Genomic DNA, 19,096 nt, shown 5'->3' on the forward strand with positions numbered 1-19,096 from the left:
TCACTGCCAACGCATCACTTTTTGATTACTTTCTGACTGCCCTATAGATATGGACTCGGTATGCATGTCCTAGACACCAAGGACAGAAAAGAGCCTAGAAAAGTTGTTTTATCAAAGTTTAGTTCAATGAGGAAAAAAACCAAAAACATGAAAAAGTGCAAAATATATACAGTTCCTGGCAGTTCTCACACAGGATTTTTTCTGACTACAGACCATAAAAGTTTACATTTGTGTAATGAAGTTACAGTAGATTTCACTTCATTGTTAATATACGTTTTTGCTTCAAAGTGCTTACTTTATTTAAAAAAAGAGAAGATCAAGAGGGCGGCAGGAATTTTTTTTTTTTTTACAGCAAATATATGTCATGTGTCCCCATCTCCTTCTTCCTTTTCCTTTAGTGCAACACAGAGCAGCAGCCTCATTGAAAGGTCTGATTTCAAAAGATGTTCCTGAAACCTCACCTACAGCAGCACCCTAGGCGTCCCGTTAGGCGTCCCTTTTTTCTTCTGCAGCCTATTCTGAACCTTTCGTGATTTCACCACTTTCATTCTCACCTCAAAAACTTCATGGATGGCCTTCCGGAAGCAATGAAAATTATAGTCAATCAGCCCTGGAGAAGAAAACAAAAATATTTATAGAGGTGCCGCCTAGAAATAATCTCTTTTCATGGCAGCTATGGAGAAGACAAGCCAGTAGGGGGCGGTAGAGGAGCAGGCTTAACATAAGATCTATAGATTTCTCTAGGAGGTGTGCAGCTGGGCTTCAGGAATTGCAGGCAAAGTCTTGTGAATATATATATTTTTACTAAGGAAAGGTTCCAGAGTATATACCACATTTTCAAAGGTGTCTATGACCCCAAAAGTTTGAAGAACCAATTGAACTGCCTTTCTAAAAAATCTTTCAGAATTAAAGATTGTAAGAACAATTAAGATATACCTTAAGTGAAATACTTATTAGTATTTTTTCCCCAAAAGGTATTATTAAATTGACTCTGAGTGGAGGCAGACCCTGACTTGGAGTATAGCTGGGATCTCAAGGTCACAGAGCCATTGTCATAAGCCCTGGGGAAAACAAAGTCCCTGATTTTATTTTATTTATTATTATTATTTTTTTCTGTGGTACGCGGGCCTCTCACTGCTGTGGCCTCTCCCATTGCGGAGCACAGGCTCTGTACGCGCAGGATCAGCGGCCATGGCTCACGGGCCCAGCCGCTCCGCGGCATGTGGGATCTTCCTGGACCGCGGCACGCACCCGCGTCCCCTGCATCGGCAGGTGGACTCTCAACCACTGCGCCACCAGGGAAGCCCATGACTGAGGTTTTTAAAGGAAGTGCCTACAAAGAGTTTGCTGTTTATTTCAACTCTTTCATAAAACGCAGTTGAAAATACAGGAACAGGGCTTCCCTAGAAGCACAGCGGTTAAGAATCCGTCTGCCAGTGCAGGAGACACGGGTTCAAGCCCTGGTCCGGGAAGAACCCACATGCCGTGGAGCAACTAAGCCCGTGAGCCACAACTACTGAGCCTGCGAGCCACAACTACTGAGTCCGTGTGCCTAGAGCCCATGCTCTGCAACAAGAGAAGCCACCGCAGTAAGTCCGCGCACCGCAATGAAGAGTAGCCCCTGCTCGCCCCAACTAGAGAAAAGCCCGCATGCGGCAATGAAGACCCAACACAGCCCTAAATAAATAAATTAATTAAAAAAAAAGAAAATACAGGAACAGAGACATGAACAGAACAAGAACTATCTTCAGCACCATATGCAGTTATGGGATGGTCCTACATCCTCTTGGTTCAGTGATGCTCAATCATAGCTGCACGTTAAAAGCATCCAGAGAACTTTTTAAAAATTAACAAACCCGGGCTTCCGTGGTGGCGCAGTGGTTGAGAGTCCGCCTGCCGATGCAGGGGACACGGGTTCGTGCCCCGGTCCGGGAAGATCCCACATACCGCGAAGTGGCTAGGCCCGTGAGCCATGGCCGCTGAGCCTGCGCGTCCGGAGCCTGTGCTCCGCAACGGGAGAGGCCACAACAGTGAAAGGCCCGCATACCGGAAAAACAAAACAAAACAAAACAAAAAACCCCAGGTTCCTCTCCCAGGAATTCTGTTCTAATTGTTCTGTGGCAGGCCTCGATGGCCATATTTTTTAACCACCTCCCTTCCCAAGGTGCCTATGATGTGCAGCTAAGACCAAGAATCCCACTTCTGCTTTCTATCCTCCCCTTTCTGCCAAAGCAGTCAGAAATCATCCATGAAAACACAGACAGAGACCAACAGCAGGACAAGTCACAACAAGTGTTGATTATCAGCACCAGCAGGACTCAACACTTGAGATTAAAGCAGCAAAAACAAACCAAACCACTCCATGCATATGTAAAGCATCAAGCTCTTTCTAAAGCTAAGGTGATCAACTTAATCCATTTGCCTGGGACTTTCCCAGTTGCAGCCCTGAAGGTCCCCTGTTTCAGGAACCCTTACCTCTGTCCCAGGCAAATGGGGATTGGTTAGCAAACAAGCTTAACGTCATGGGGTTAAACCTTGTCTGCCTATTTAGCTCTCTATCACATTAAAACAAATACTCAGGTTTCTAATTAGTTTAATAAATTTTACAAAATCTGCCTATCATCAGAGATGATCCTCCCTAGGTGGTTTAACAATAAGTTGCCCAAGATCCACATGAGAAATTCCTGCTTAAATTAACTCACACAACCATAGGTGGACATTAAAATTAGTGGGCAAAAGTGTGAGGAAAAGAGGATTTGCATAGTTTGAAAGTATTTATTAACTTATTAACATAAAAGTATTTATTAATTTATTAACAAAGTGAAAAGTAGGAACTTTCCAGGGGAAAGACCTGGTAGACCCTATCTTAACTAAATCAAGGTCAGCATCGCCAGTAATAAGCCAAACCAACATCATAAACATATGATACACGAAGGACACAATATCATTTCTGTGTGGTATTCTGGCCAAATTGCATAATCTCATCCCAATTGTGTGAAAATATCAGACAAACCCAATTTGAGGAACGTTGTACAAAATAAGTGATGAGTGGGCTTCCCTGGTGGCGCAGTGGTTGAGAGTCCGCCTGCCGATGCAGGGGAAACGGGTTCGTGCCCCGGTCTGGGAAGATCCCACATGCCGCGGAGCGGCTGGGCCCGTGAGCCATGGCCGCTGAGCCTGCGCGTCCGGAGCCTGTGCTCCGCAACGGGAGAGACCGCAACAGTGAGAGGCCCGCGTACCGCAAAAAAAAAAAAAAAAAAAAGTGATGAGTACTCTTCAAAAGTGTCAGGGTCATGAAAGACCATCACAGATTGGAGGAGACTAGGAGAAACAGTAACTAAATCAATTTGGGATCCTGGAACAGAAAAAAAGGTATTTTTGGAAAAACTGGTAAAATCTGAATAAGGTCTGTAAGTTTTATTAATATTGATAGTATTATACTGATGTTAATTCCCTAGCTTTGATAACTGTACTACAGTACATAACATGTTAACATTTTGGGAAGCTGGATGAGGAGTGTATATAAACTACGTACTATTTTTGCAACTTTTCTGTTAAGTCTAAAATCAGTTCAAAATAAACAAGCTCTCAAGGTTGATGTTATTGTACCCTAAATTTTAGGACTTGTCATCACCCTAGATGTTTTGGGGTCTATAGTTGTACTATTTGCATTATTTTTACTTTCCTTAGTTTCCAAAATCAACATAAAATATTAATCACCAAATATAAATTCTGGAAATATCTTTAACCAAGGGAATGTATGTATAATGGTTTAAAACACAATACACAGAACTGATTCTATACAGGGAGAAGCCTAGAAATCTTTAGCCCAGACTGCCATACACTGGTGGTATGACCATAGGAGAAAGTCACTTCTGTTTCCTGGGTCTGGGTAAAATCATCAGTAACTGAAAGAGTGAAACACAGGATGGTCCTGTCTATCTTCAAAATTCCATGAATCCTTTATATAATCTGTTCTTAGTTTCAGCAAGATGAAAATAAAAAGTAAAAGATTACCACCATTTAATTAAAAGTTTTGAGAGCCAAGGACATAACAGGCAATTTGGCTGGTAATAGTAAATACAGGAAAAAATACACAACTTCACTAAGAAGCAGAAAAAATGTAAATTTGTTTTCAATTATCAATGTTTAATGCTAATACCCAATATCAATGAGAATAAAGCAAAATGAACACACTCATATTCTCTTAGTAGCATAAACCTGTAAAAACTTTCTGAAGGACATTTTGGTAATACGCATTAGAAGCTACCAAAATGTATTGATCTAAGTAATTCCATTTGTTGAAGTCTTTCCCGAGGAAATAACCAAAGCTGTACACAAATATTTAGTGGAAAGAAGGTCTTTATGGATTATTTATAACATCAAAATCTAGAAACAACACACATTTCTAACAATAGAAGAAACTAATCATTAAAATGATGTGGTTAAAAAAAGATTTAATGAATTGGAAAGATGTTTGTAATAATTTAAGTGAAGGTTATAAAGTAGTATTTATTATATAATCCCATATGGAGAGATATCTATGAAAAAACTGGAAAGTTATACAGAAAATATCAAGAGTGATTATATGAGTGAGAAGCTTATCAATAATTATTTCTTTTTTGCTTATTTATTATATCTAAATTTTCTAAATGAACCTATTACTCTGTAACAAAAAGAAGTAATAAAAATCTAAATCATGGGCTTCCCTGGTGGCGCAGTGGTTGAGAGTCCGCCTGCTGATGCAGGGGACACGGGTTCGTGCCCCGGTCCGGGAAGATCCCACATGCTGCGGAGCGGCTAGGCCTATGAGCCATGGTCGCTGAGCCTGTGTGTCCAGAGCCCGTGCTCCGCAACGGGAGAGGCCACAACAGTGAGAGCCCCGCGTACCGCAAAAAAAAAAAAAAAATCTAAATCATGTTTTCAGGCTCAATGAATTAAGAAGATTTTCATGATATAAATAAGTGAAAACAACAGGATAGAAAATTATTTAGGCAACATGGCACCACTTTTGTTGGAAGAAAGGAAGGAAAGAAGGGATGAAGGAAGGGAGGGAGGGAGAAAAGGAAGGAGAAAAGAAATCCCAGAAATTTAACATGGAGTTTAGCTCTAGATGGTGAAACTGACTTTTTTATACTTTCCTAAGTTTTCAAAATATTTTTATAATGAACATGTATTGCATATAAGAAGAAGAAAGGCTATTTCAGAAAATGTTACTATTGCCACTTTGTTGGGAATTTAGCGTAAATCATCCCCTAATTACTAGCAAAAACCCCTAGCTACAGGGTTTCCCTGGTGGCGCAGTGGTTGACAGTCCGCCTGCCGATGCAGGGGACACGGGTTCGGGCCCCAGTCCGGGAAGATCCCACATGCCGCGGGGCGGCTGGGCCCGTGAGCCATGGCCACTGAGCCTGCGTGTCCGGAGCCTGTGCTCCGCAACGGGAGAGGCCACAGCAGTGAGAGGCCCGCGTACCGCAAAAAATAAATAAATAAATAAAATAAAATCCCTAGCTACACCAGTAAACCGATATTTCCCAGTTTACATAGCGGTGTGGGGCAGGGTGGGGGAATATGAGTATCTTTATGAGGGTTAATTGCTTTTGTTTCCGACTAAAACTAAATTTGGTCCTAAAAAGATATTTGGTGACGTTATTAAATATATTCATATCTCCCTGTTTTGAAATCACGATGCTGTCCCTGTGTTTTAGGACTAAAGAATGGACAAGGGCTAAACAGAAGTTAAATAACATCTAGCTTTAATGTTGTAGGAGTTTCATCCTTTACACGGGGGGGACAAGTGGTCACAAGGTCCCTAATACCTTCTAGAGGTGTGGCCCAAGAGGGAGGCCTTGGCACCCCCTGTAGGCAAGGGGCCCTCCCCGGGGTAAGAGATCTACAGCCTGGCAACAACGCCCCAGCTGGATCTGCTCCCAGAAAAGCTCAGGCCCCTCCCTGGGAGGATGGTCTGGTTCCACTACCACCTCACGGCAGCTGCATCACTAGAGGGCAGGCTGGTTCACGGATCCCAAAACCCCAGGATGTGGGCAGGAGGCAAAGGGGCCTGTGACTAAAGTCTGGAAGCCTCCCAAGGCACACTGCTGTCCACCTGCATTCAACGTCTGAATGGAAATGCTTCATTTAAATCACACAAAAAATTACCTTTTCTTTCAAAGCTTTCCTCTCTGACAAAGCAAACGAGAGCCAGGAACTTGGTCACCTCTTTTAAATAAAGAACTGTTGTATTATTCAGCTTTATAATGGCTGTTGATTCCTTGTCATAAGGGGTTCCTGCTCCATCTTCTTTGAGACTAAATGGGGACAGAAACCAAAACATATTTGACCATTGAGAAAGGACTTCAGTTTGTAACCCAGCGACGGAGACCGGCTTTCACACAGAGAAGGATAATCATAATGGCAGGGAGTTTACACTTACAGTGCCTTTCGGCTAAAGATCTCAGAAACCCCCAATCACAAGAATGTACACAGCGTATGACAGTCACTTTCCTACGGACACACTGAGTGTGGTGTGTCAGCTGGGCAACTCTCCAGGCACCTGAGAAACACAGGTGAGGGATGGAGGTTAGTTCTTCTCCCCTCTGTGGCCCACAAGGGCTTGCAGTTTTCTCTGGTGACAGAATAACCAGCCTGTCCAAAGCACAGCCTGATGAAAGACCAAGAAGGGGTGAAGAACTGATCCAAAATAAAGCAGCCTGAAGAGAGACGGCAGCAAAAGGCTGGGCTAGATCCTGGATCCAGCAAAAAACTGCTATGAAAGATAGAATTGGGACCTTTGGTAAAATTTGAAAATGGACTCTATATTAGATAACAGAGTAATGCAGATATGTTAAATAAGTTTAATTTGAAAATTAAAACTGTCATCCTACAAGAAAACATCCTTGTAATAGCACATGATTCCTATAGAATCATGTTACAAATTCCTCCCAATTAGTTCAGCAAAAACAAACACGTTCAGTCATCCCTCATTACAGGGGGGGGTTGGTTCCAGGATTCCCCCCAGCAGATACCAAAATCTGCAGATGCTCAAGTGTCTTATATAAAATGACACAGTATTTGCAAATAACCTACACACATCCTCCCATATACTTTTTTTTTCAACATCTTTATTGGAGTATAATTGCTTTACAATGGCGTTAGTTTCTGCTTTATAACAAAGTGAATCAGCTACACATATACATATACCCCCATATCTCCTCCCTCTTGCGCCTCCCTCCCACCCTCCCTATCCCACCTCTCTAGGTGGTCACAAAGCACAGAGCTAATCTCCCTGTGCTATGCAGCTGCTTCCCACTAGCTATCTATTTTACACTTGGTAGTGTATATATGTCCATGCCACTCTCTCACTTCGTCCCAGCTTACCCTTCCCCCTCCCCGTGTCCTCAAGTCCATTCTCTATGTCTGCATCTTTATTCCTGTCCTGCCCCTAGGTTCTTCAGAACCTTTTTTTTTTTTTTAGATTCCATATATATGTTAGCATATGGTATTTATTTTTCTCTTTCTGACTTACTTCACTCTGTATGACAGTCTCTAGGTCCATCCACCTCACTACAAATAACTCAATTTTGTTTCCTTTTATAGCTGGGTAATATTCCATTGTATATATGTGCCATGTCTTCTTTATCCATTCATCTGTCAATGCACATTTAGGTTGCTTCCATGTCCTGGCTATTGTAAATAGAGCTGCAATGAACATTGTGGTACACGACTCTTTGAATTGTGGTTTTCTCAGGGTATATACCAAGTAGTGGCATTGCTGGGTCGTATGATAGTTCTATTTTTAGTTTTTTAAGGAACCGCCATACTGTTCTCCATAGTGGCTGTATCAATTTACATTCCCACCAACAGTGCTAGAGGGTTCCCTTTTCTCCACACCCTCTCCAGAATTTATTGTTCGTAGATTTTTTGATGATGGCCATTCTGACTGGTGTGAGGTGATACCTCATTGTAATTTTGATTTGCATTTCTCTAATGATGAGTGATGTTGAGCATCCTTTCATGTGTTTGTTGGCAATCTATATATCTTCTTTGGAGAAATATCTATTTAGGTCTTCTGCCCATTTTTGGATTGGGTTGTTTGTTTTTTTGATACTGAGCTGCATGAGCTGCTTGTAAATTTTGGAGATTAAGCCTTTGTCAGTTGCTTCATTTGCAAATATTTTCTCCCATTCTGAGGACTGTCTTTTGGTCTTATTTATGGTTTCCTTTGCTGTGCAAAAGCTTTTAAGTTTCATTAGGTTCCATTTGTTTATTCTTGTTTTTATTTCCATTTCTCTAGGAGGTGGGTCCAAAAGGATCTTGCTGTGATTTATGTCATAGAGTGGTCTGCCTATGTTTTCCTTTAAGAGTTTAATAGTGTCTGGTCTTACATTTAGGTCTTTAATCCATTTTGAGTTTATTTTTGTGTATGGTGTTAGGGAGCGTTCTAATTTCATTCTTTTACATGTAGCTGTCCAGTTTCCCCAGCACCACTTATTGAAGAGGCTGTCTTTTCTCCATTGTATATTCTTGCCTCCTTTATCAAAGATAAGGTGACCATATGTGCATGGGTTTATCTCTGGGCTCTCTATCCTGTTCCATTGATCTATATTTCTGTTTTTGTGCCAGTATCATACTGTCTTGGGTTACTGTAGCTTTGTAGTATAGTCTGAAGTCCGGGAGCCTGATTCCTCCAGCTCCGGTTTTCTTTCTCAACAGTGCTTTGGCTATTCGGGGTCTTTTGTGTCTCCATACAAATTGTGAAATTTCTTGTTCTAGTTCTGTGAAAAATGCCATTGGTAGTTTGATAGGGATTGCATTGAATCTGTAGATTGCTTTGGGTAGTATAGTCATTTTCACAATGTTGATTCTTCCAATCCAAGAACATGGTATATCTCTCCATCTGTTTGTATCATCTTTAATTTCTTTCATCAGTGTCTTATAGTTTTCTGCATACAGGTCTTTTGTCTCCTTAGGTAGGTTTATTCCTAGATATTTTATTCATTTTGCTGCAATGGTAAATGGGAGTGTTTCCTTAATTTCTCTTTCAGATTTTTCATTCTTAGTGTATACGAATGCAAGAGATTTCTGTGCATTAGTTTTGTATCCTGCAAGTTTACCAAATTCATTGATTAGCTCTAGTAGTTTTCTGGTAGCATCTTTAGGATTCTCTATGTATAGTATCATGTCATCTGCAAACAGTGACAGCTTTACTTCTTCTTTTCCAATTTGGATTCCTTTTATTTCTTTTTCTTCTCTGATTGCTGTGGCTAAAACTTCCAAAACTATGTTGAATAAGAGTGGTGAGAGTGGGCAACCTTGTCTTGTTCCTGATCTTAGAGGAAATGGTTTCGGTTTTTCACCATTGAGAACGATGTTGGCTGTGGGTTTGTCATATATGGCCTTTATTATGTTGAGGTAAGTTCCCTCTATGCCTACTTTCTGGAGGGTTTTTGTCATAAATGGGTGTTGAATTTTGTTGAAAGCTGTTTCTGCATCTATTGAGATGATCATATGGTTTATCACATTGATTGATTTGCATATATTGAAGAATCCTTGCTTTCCTGGGATAAACCCCACTTGATCATGGTGTATGATCCTTTTAATGTGCTGTTGGATTCTGTTTGCTAGTATTTTGTTGAGGATTTTTGCATCTATGTTCATGAGTGATATTGGCCTGTAGTTTTCTTTCTTTGTGACATATTTTTCTGGTTTTGGTATCAGGGTTATGGTGGCCTCGTAGAATGAGTTTGGGAGTGTTCCTCCCTCTGCTATATTTTGGAAGAGTTTGAGAAGGATAGGTGTTAGCTCTTCTCTAAATGTTTGATAGAATTCGCCTGTGAAGCCATCTGGTCCTGGGCTTTTGTTTGTTGGAAGATTTTTAATCACAGTCTCAATTTCAGTGCTTGTGATTGGTCTGTTTATATTTTCTATTTCTCCTTGGTTCAGTCTCAATAGGTTGTGATTTTCTAAGAATTTGTCCATGTCTTCCAGGTTGTCCATTTTATTGGCATAGAGTTGCTTGTAGTCATCTCTCATGATCCTTTGTTTTCTGCAGTGCCAGTTGTTACTTCTCCTTTTTCATTTCTAATTCTATTGATTTGAGTCTTCTCCCTTTTTTTCTTGATGAGTCTGGCTAATGGTTTATCAATTTTGTTTATCTTCTCAAAGAACCAGCTTTTAGTTTTATTGATCTTTGCTATCGTTTCCTTCATTTCTTTTTCATTTATTTCTGCTCTGATCTTTGATTTCTTTTCTTCTGCTAACCTTGGGGGCTTTTTTTCTCATTCTCTAATTGCTTTAGGTGTAAGGTTAGGTTGTTTATTTGAGATGTTCCGTGTTTCTTGAGGTAGGATTGTAGTGCTATAAACTTCCCTCTTACAACTGCTTACGCTGCATCCCATAGGTTTTGGGTTGTCGTGTTTTCATTGTCACTTGTTTCTAGGTATTTTTTGATTTCCTCTTTGATTTCTTCAGTGATCTCTTGGTTATTAAGTAGTATATTGTTTAGCCTCCATGTGTTTGTATTTTTTACAGATTTTTTCCTGTAATTGATATCTAGTCTCATAGCATTGTGGTTGGAAGAGATACGTGATACAATTTCAATTTTCTTAAATTTACCAAGACTTGATTTGTGACCCAAGGTATGATCTATCCTGGAGAATGTTCCATAAGCACTTGAAAAGAAAGTGTATTCTGTTGTTCGTGGATGGAATGTCCTATAAATATCAATTAAGTCCCTCCCATACACTTTTAATTATCCTTAGATTACTTATAATGCCTAATACAATGTAAATGTTATGTAAATAGTTGCCAGCATGCAACCAATTCAAGTTTTGCTTTTTGGCATTTTCTGGTATTTTTTTCTGAATATTTTCAATCTGCTGGTTGGTTGAATCTGCAGATGTGGAACCCACATGGAGGGTCAACTGTATTAGAAAAAGAAAGAAAGAGCAAATATGGCAAACTGATAAAAATTGGTGAATCCCAGTGAAGGGTACATAGGAGTTCGCTGTACTATTCTCGCATGTTTTGTATAGATTTGAAATTTTTTCAAAATAAAAAGTTAAATAAATAAATTGTTCTATTTAAGAAAAGGTGTGGGGCTTCCCTGGTGGTGCAGTGGTTGAGAGTCCACCTGCCGATGCAGGGGACACGGGTTCGTGCCCCGGTCCGGGAAGATCCCACATGCTGCGGAGCGGCTGGGCCCGTGAGCCATGGTCGCTGAGCCTGCGCGTCTGGAGCCTGTGCTCTGCAACGGGAGAGGCCACAACAGTGAGAGGCCCACGTACCGCAAAAAAAAAAAAAGAAAAAAGAAAAAAAGAAAAGGTGTGGCCTGCAAACACAAATGACTTGGGTTTGAATCCCAGCTCTCTTATTTATCGTATAAGTTTGGGCAAATTGAGTAACTTCTTTGAGCCTCAATTTCCTCATCTGTACATGAACAATAATTACCTCAAAGTTTCCTAATGCAATGAAATAATACATATATAGTGCTAAGCACAGTGCTGAGAGCATATAAAATGCACAATAAATGCTAACTGCTATTATCATTAATATGGCCTTAATGATCAAAATTGAGCCCTCTGAAGACACTGATGTAATCAGTTATGTATCCTTTCTTTATAGGCAAAGCAGCACGTCTTGTACCTTTTCCCTTATCTGAAACTGTGTATACGTTTTCAGAATCCCAGCTGAGATTCTTGAGCAGACCAGGTCACCTGCTTCTAGGGTCTCCAATTACAGGGCTGCCTGCTTCCCGGGCTGTGGCATGCATCCCCGGCCACCCCCTGCAGGGCACATGGGCTGGTTCATGGCTGCTCCAGCAAACAGTCTCAAGAAACCCCAGAACTCACGCCCCATTTGTGACCCATACCCAGACTGGTTCTTACTGAACCAGGCAGGCTCCCAGGAACACTGCACTCGGCAACAGAAAAGCAATCTACCAGCAAGGAGCTGCTCCCTCCTCCGCCCAACCCCTCCCTCCCCGTGTTTGTTTCAGCTGGATAAAAGTAACTCTGATTAACATCATTTATATGAACAACTTACCACTTATGTCTAATTACCATATGGCAAAATAATGATTATGCATATCATTAAATATGTGCCAGATTAATTGTGCTGTTCATTGTATATGATTACGACAGCCATCTAGACTGTAATCAGGGTAGTTTCAGCTTCCATGACTATTTCAAGGTCATCCACTTAGAGTTTAAAAACAAGAGAATACTGCAGGGCAGCGATCATGGAAAATAAGGTCTATTTCTAAAGCCGGTGGCAGTGTTTAGTAATAATAACAATAATTAATAATAATTATAATGGCAGCTACATTTATCCAGGGTCCACCAGGGGAAGCCTAATGATATTGCATCCTCACTACAGTCCTGTGAGGTAAGAATCACTTTCCCTGTTTCATAAGGGAAGGAACTGCGGGTGTTCATGTGTGTATAACAGTTAACAGAAAGAGAATGGAACTGAGAAATGGTAAGACTGAGTCTCGCCCAGAAGCTGGCAGAGGAGGCTCTGTAAAGCGAGTCACAGCCAGTGAGTAAAGAGGAAGATGAGGGAAAGCTTTATCTCACCAATGAGTGTGTGAGGATGTGAGATTCAATATGAATACAAGGCAGCAACAACGCGATGCCTTAATAAGATAGACATACGAGGTCACACCCACTCACTCTGTAAAACACCCTGAATCCAGCAAATGCACAGTTATGTGGAATTATTTCTATGTTTGGTAACAGAATCAATTTTCCCCACGTCTGTTTATTTTATATTATTTTAAATGTACAAGAAGTTCTGTTTTCTAAGAATATAAGATAATAATAATAAGCAGGTAATGTTGTTTGCTTACTTTAATAATTCTCTGCTGTCCACCATAGAAGACAATCAAAACTATATTGGAAAAACAAATAACTCAGCAGTTATTTCATGTAATGAAGAAAATAATAGAACTGTGGTAAACATGAGATATTTATGTAGAATCCAAGGATCCTAGTGGTCTCCCTCAAGTAAATACATTATGATATGATAACAGATTTTTCAGTAGAGGAAGAAGGTATCAGACTTGAGCTCAAATACAATACTAATTCTGTCTCTTATTGATAGTGTGAGCAGGGGTTAGAAGCTTAACCACTCTGAACCTCAGTGCCCCATCTATAAGATAGTGATAGTAATTCCTGCCTCGAGGAATAGTGGAGAATTCAATGATAATAATGTGGGCACTGAAATTATTAGCATAATGCCAGGCATTTACTCAATAATGTTTTGTTATTATTATTACATACGAAATGGTGTATTTATAGATCTCAGTCATTTCAAACAAAAGTATTAAGATCAAATAAGTAAATGCAAAATTCTCAAAGGTTATGAAGAAAGTATGGCTCAGTTGTAGCCTTTCAGAATGTTCTACTTACCCATAAATACAAGAAATGTCGATAACCACATCGATCATGTCACAGCAGAGCTCATAGGTCTGCATATCCACAGGGGTACTATCAGTTGCAATGTAAATCTTACTGACCACATCAAAGAGAAACGCCTTTTCTATTCCAGAATTCTGAAACAAAAAAGGAGATGAGGCCTTAAAGGGACAGCTGATTGCAGAGCATGTCATGGTTACATAAAATATGCCATCCTCAGTCTCAAATATGAACCAGCAAAAACTTAGGTTGTTCCATTTTATTACAATTTAAACCTCATTGTCATAAACTTCTTTATAACGGACTTGCACAAGAAATGAAAACTGGAATTATCACGGATTATTTACTTTAGGTAAACAAATTAAGTGCTGTTTCCTGACTCTTAGAAATGTACCTGCAGTTAGGAAAAAGGCCAAGTAAAAAAAAGAATTTTAAAAACTTTAAATGTAAAAATAGATTTAAAAAATCTAGACAAACAAACTCAAATTGTGCAGTGAGAATCAATGTGAATACAACCAAAGGTCTGCCTTAATTCTATTTTGTGAAGTTTGACTTGAGGTGGTGGTTTTTAGGACTCAGCCAGCCAGCACATCATTCACAGTGTTAAACATATTTTAAAAAATTCAACAGCATATATCTTATAGCCAAAACCAACTTTTATGCTCCCAAACTCCGTTAGGATTCCATTAACATTGAATGATTGCCTACAACTTGAATAAACATTCCGATTATACAAGTGAAGTACAGGAATCGTTTTGGGAGTTACATTTTAAAGGCCCTAAAATAGTACATAGGCGCAATCTTCAAAAATAATATTTCAGTGAACTTGAAGTGCTGTAAGAGCAAGTAGACATAAGATCATTTTCACTCTTGCAATGCTATTCTTAAATTCCGCAAATGACTCTAACAGGACAGCATTATTTACTTACGGAGATAAAGATGTTTAGCAAATTCTCCAGGGTAGGGAGTTGTGGAATCAGTTTCTGAACCACTTTGCTAAAAGCTTCAAATATTGAATGATCATATATGCTTGTCAGATAAAAGCTGAAAGATGAAACAATATTTCATCACTTTTTACCTTCGACTGAGGAATAGACTGTTCAGGCTATGTCATAACACCAGAATCATGCCTTCTGTATTTACTACACACACATTCTAGCCCCCTTCAGAATTCAAAACAACCTCAGTAAAAAAAATGAACATGTCTTAACAAGACATTCCTGCCCAACTCCCCAAAGCAAGAACTGTGCCCATTCTGATCTGCTGACTGGCTGGACTATAGGAGGCTTAAAAATGCAGCCGTATATGCCTATATCAGCATCCTTACATTCTGCAAGAGAATCCACACCAGAGCATCTTTATACACACCTCTCATGTTAATAACAGTTATATTATTGATACTGAAGCATCTCATCTTTCCATTTTTCCAGTTTGCAAAATGAATGATGCATATACATACTACCCACAAAAATTAAAGAAATGGCTTTCCTCTGTGAATATTTCTATCTGAATTATTTTCAGAGTACTCCTTTACTTATGATTATAGGTCCTATCTATACCAGTAAACTTCAGCATCGATTAACTTCCTGGATGCAGCTCATGGGTTTTCTCTTATGTGTTTTTCATAGGAGGAAAGAACCTTAGCTTTGACCTTCAGTCCGAAAAATTTTTTTAAAACCCCACCGCTTTTCCCAAAGACTAGAGTTGGCACATGCAAAGCTTGCTTTTCCCAAATACTACCCCAATGTCTACAGCACAAAACAGGGTACACAGGTAAATGACTGTCCGGGCCAAACCACCCCTGATGGCTCTGGACCTCAGAGATCCCTGATGGGTTTCTGTTCTCACCTGAGGTGAATTTTTTCTAATCCAGCATCTGCAAGGTCATCATTTGCCCTCTGGTGAATATCTCTCTGGGTTTCAATTTTGTGGTCATCTGACAGACCATCCACTTTGTGAATAAACACCTCGAAGTTGATGTCGGTGTTCACTTTGTAGGCCCTGGTCACCGTGAGGTGGAGCCTGGCCAGGGCCTCCATGTAATCGTCCTGGGAACAAAGCACACTCCTGTCAGGGAGGCTGCTTTGCTTCCCTTCCACATACAGTCTTCCCTCCCAGCTTTACTGAAGTATGACTGACAAACGTTGCATGTATTAAGGTGACGACGTAATGTTTTGGTATCATTGTGTACCCATCTGTACCCATTGTGAAAGGATCCCCCCCAGTCAAGCTCATGAACCAATCCATCACCTTACAGGTACCATTTTTTCTCTTCCACATACTGTTAATCTTACACGCCCCCCCCAAAAAAAATGTTTTGCAAATGCCCAAATAAAAGCTGTTTCATAGAATTCAAGACTGAAAACTTAAGTTTTGTTAACAAAGAAATGAAAAAGAAAGGCCAGAAAAATAGTTATGATTTAGCTTGATGACAATCACAAAGGTCAGAGTTGCAGTTTTATGTATTGAAAATGACCACACACCATCCAGGACCTTCCCTGGAATACGGTCCCTCCAGGATTCTGAGTCTCTTGGTGAAATGTAATGAACAAGTAGGGATGAAAACATGATAGGGGTCACTGGGAAGATGGGGAAGGAGCCAGGAGGACAAACTTTCAGAACCACTGATCTAGAGCAGAGGTCAGCAAACCATGGCCCTCGGGCCAAACTGGGCCCACCTACTGTTTGTAAGTAAAGTTTTATTGGACCACAGTCACACTCATTTGTTTACACACTGTCGATGGCTGCTTTGAGGGTACAGTGGCAGAGCTGAATGGTCTTCCTCTGTGGAAACTCCTCAGAGACAGCACAGCCTGCAAAGCCTAAAATAATTACCATCTGGCCCTTTTCAGGAAAAGTCTGCTGACCCCTGGTCTAGAGTAATTGCCCCAAATAACACAACACTAATTTTTTCTCCTTCCTACAGATGATACCTATGTACTAACGTAATGAATGCCTGTGTATGCATCTCTGTTTAAGAAATCCAACGTTAGACACTGAAGCCTTGTATGTTTCTCCCCATCCTCCCAGCCCATCGCATCACTCTATCCACACCCTCCAGAGGTAACCACTATCCTGACTTCTGCCTGTATCATCACTTATGTCTTTATACATTACTGCATACATATGTATCACTAAACAACATACAGAATTCATTTACATTGTTTAAAACTTTACAGAAATATCAACTTGCATGTGGATTACCGTTTGCCTTCTTCACTCACATTATGTCAGTGAGATTCACCTTTGTTGAAGCACATAACTCTAGCACATGATTCCTGTTAACAACTCTATAAAATTCCATCGTATGGATGGTCTAAAATTTATCACTCACTTGCCAGTTGATGAACATTCAGAATGTTTCCAGTTATGTGCTCATTCAGGTGATGATGATAATGTGGACAGTCTCACGCACACACCTCTGTGCCTGTCTGCAAGTTTCTTAGGGCTTACCCTGAAAGGAGGCTTGTTGGGTCATAGGAATGAGCACCTTGAACTTGACTAGATAATGTGTAAGAGCCCCTGATGCTCCAGACTCTCAACAACACCCAGTGTTGTCAGGTCTCTTCATTATTGCCAATTTGAAGGGTGTGAATAGGTCTTGTTTTTACAGCAAAACAAGGAAAGGGGGGAATTCCCTGGTGGTCCAGTGGTTAGGACTCGGCGCTTTCACTGCCATGGGCCCGGGTTCAATCCCTGGGGGAACTAAGATCCTGAAGAAATGGATCTTCAGAACAGAATTTAAAGGACTTTTCACTGCCCCCTGCCAATTCTTTTTTTTTTTTTTTTTTTGCGGTACGTGGGCCTCTCACTGTTGTGGCCTCTCCCGTTGCGGAGCACAGGCTCTGGACGCGCAGGCTCAGCGGTCATGGCTCACGGGCCCAGCTGCTCTGCAGCATGTGGGATCTTCCCGGACTGGGGCATGAACCCATGTCCCCTGCATCGGCAGGCGGACTCTCAACCACTGCGCCACCAGGGAAGCGCCCCCTGCCAATTCTGACTCCAAACCTGGACAAATACAGAAAAGCCAATAAAACAGGGGATGTTTTTAGGCATTCTTGTATTCCCCAAATTAAATTAATAAGAATGTATCCCTAGTTTTTAGATAAATCAAAATATTAAAGATACTAATAGGAAACTATGAAGAGAGACAAAGATCAAGCAGAGTCCTCACGCTTTGTACTCTAAAGAGTTGTTTAAAATGAAAAACAAATATTGGACACTGGGATAGCAGATTAAGCATTTTGGAAAAATTCTAGATTAATAATTTGCAGCACTTTTTTTTTTTTTTTTTTTTTTGCAGTACACGGGCCTCTCACTGTTGTGGCCTCTCCCGTTGCGGAGCACAGGCTCCGGACGCACAGGCTCAGTGGCCATGGCTCATGGGCCCAGCCGCTCCGCTGCACGTGGGATCTTCCCGGACCAGGGCACAAACCTGTGTCCCCTGCATCGGCAGGCAGACTCTCAACCCCTGCGCCACCAGGGAAGCCCTGAAGCACTTTTTTAATACCTTACAATATCTCAAATAAAAACTAAAGTCCAAATACTGTACAATTCCACATACAGAAATTCTAGAAAAGGCGAACTACTCTATAGACAAAGAAAGCACATCTCATCAGCAGTTGCCTGGGGCTGGGGTCTTGGGGGCCGTCTGAGAAAGGACACAAAGAAGATTTCAGGGTGGTGTAAACATTCCGTATCTTGATTGTGAGGTGGTTAGAGGTGTATTTGTCAAACTTGTTGAACTGTGTATTTAAAATGAGTGCAATTTATTGCATGTAAATTACACTTTAAAAAATGCTATTCCTTATGTCTTTAACTGAAGAGAGGAGTTCAGGGCACATGTCTGTGAGCAAAACCAGCCAAAGTCAAGAGTGTTAACACAGTCTCAAAAGATTAGAAATCACTCCTCTAACCTCCCTGCCAAGCATATAAAATGGTCTGATTACCAACAAACTGATGAAGTGGTACAGATCTACAAGGGCTAAAAATGACATGAAAAGAAAGAAAACACTTGATTTATTAGAGCAGAGGGATTGTGAATGATTTTTTTTCTACTGTGTTTGTTATTATCTTCTACAACAAATTAAAAAAAGGAAAAATACGCTGCCTGGTTTCTATTCCAAAATTAGATCTAGGAATGAGAGGCAGGTCACAGTCACCAACGTGGGTCAAGCCGACACTCTAGTTTGGATCCCAGGCACGTGTGAAATGGCTCCCAGGGGCCGAGGGTGGCCCTGGAGATGAGGTCCTTTCTGTGCGCCGTGCCGGGGGGCTGGCAGTGTCACACGGGGAGCTCACGGGAAATTACTCTTGATGCTTTCATTCTCTTTTATGTTACAACATTCTGTGAGGACACATTTTCTCCTTGGTGATATATTTATCTGGCAATCCTGTGATTGTGAGGAATTCACAAGCAAAAAATAAAAAAATATGAGGTGTCAGACGAACATAGCACTGCTTAGAAATGAAGGCAGTGACATTCAAGAGTTGCCGAGACACTTCCCTCAAGTTTGGTTTTGTTTAGTGCTTGCAGTCACATCAAGTAAAGATTCCCCCAGGGCTTCCCTGGTGGCACAGTGGTTGAGAGTCCGCCTGCCGATGCAGGGGACACGGGTTCGTGCCCCGGTCCTGGAAGATCCCACATGCCGCGGAGCGTCTGGGCCCGTGAGCCATGGCCG

At 40.9% G+C, this 19,096-nt stretch overlaps 1 protein-coding gene across 1 annotated transcript in view; it reads right to left on the reverse strand.

Moving 5' to 3' along the window:
- Positions 1 to 326: 326 nt before the first annotated feature.
- Positions 327 to 19,096, reverse strand: part of RRAGD (Ras related GTP binding D) — a gene marked incomplete at its 5' end in the record, with an annotated part of 35,451 nt that continues 16,681 nt past the window's right edge. Inside the window, 5 exons of the mRNA XM_079716578.1 lie at positions 327 to 610; positions 6,160 to 6,308; positions 13,410 to 13,552; positions 14,345 to 14,459; positions 15,264 to 15,463. Of these exons, the coding sequence (XP_079572704.1) occupies positions 462 to 610; positions 6,160 to 6,308; positions 13,410 to 13,552; positions 14,345 to 14,459; positions 15,264 to 15,463 (756 nt within the window). The 3' untranslated portion in view covers positions 327 to 461. The remainder of the gene's footprint in view (positions 611 to 6,159; positions 6,309 to 13,409; positions 13,553 to 14,344; positions 14,460 to 15,263; positions 15,464 to 19,096) is intronic.

This window comes from Hyperoodon ampullatus (assembly GCF_949752795.1).
Source record: "Hyperoodon ampullatus genome assembly, chromosome: 12".
NCBI lineage: Eukaryota > Metazoa > Chordata > Mammalia > Artiodactyla > Ziphiidae > Hyperoodon > Hyperoodon ampullatus.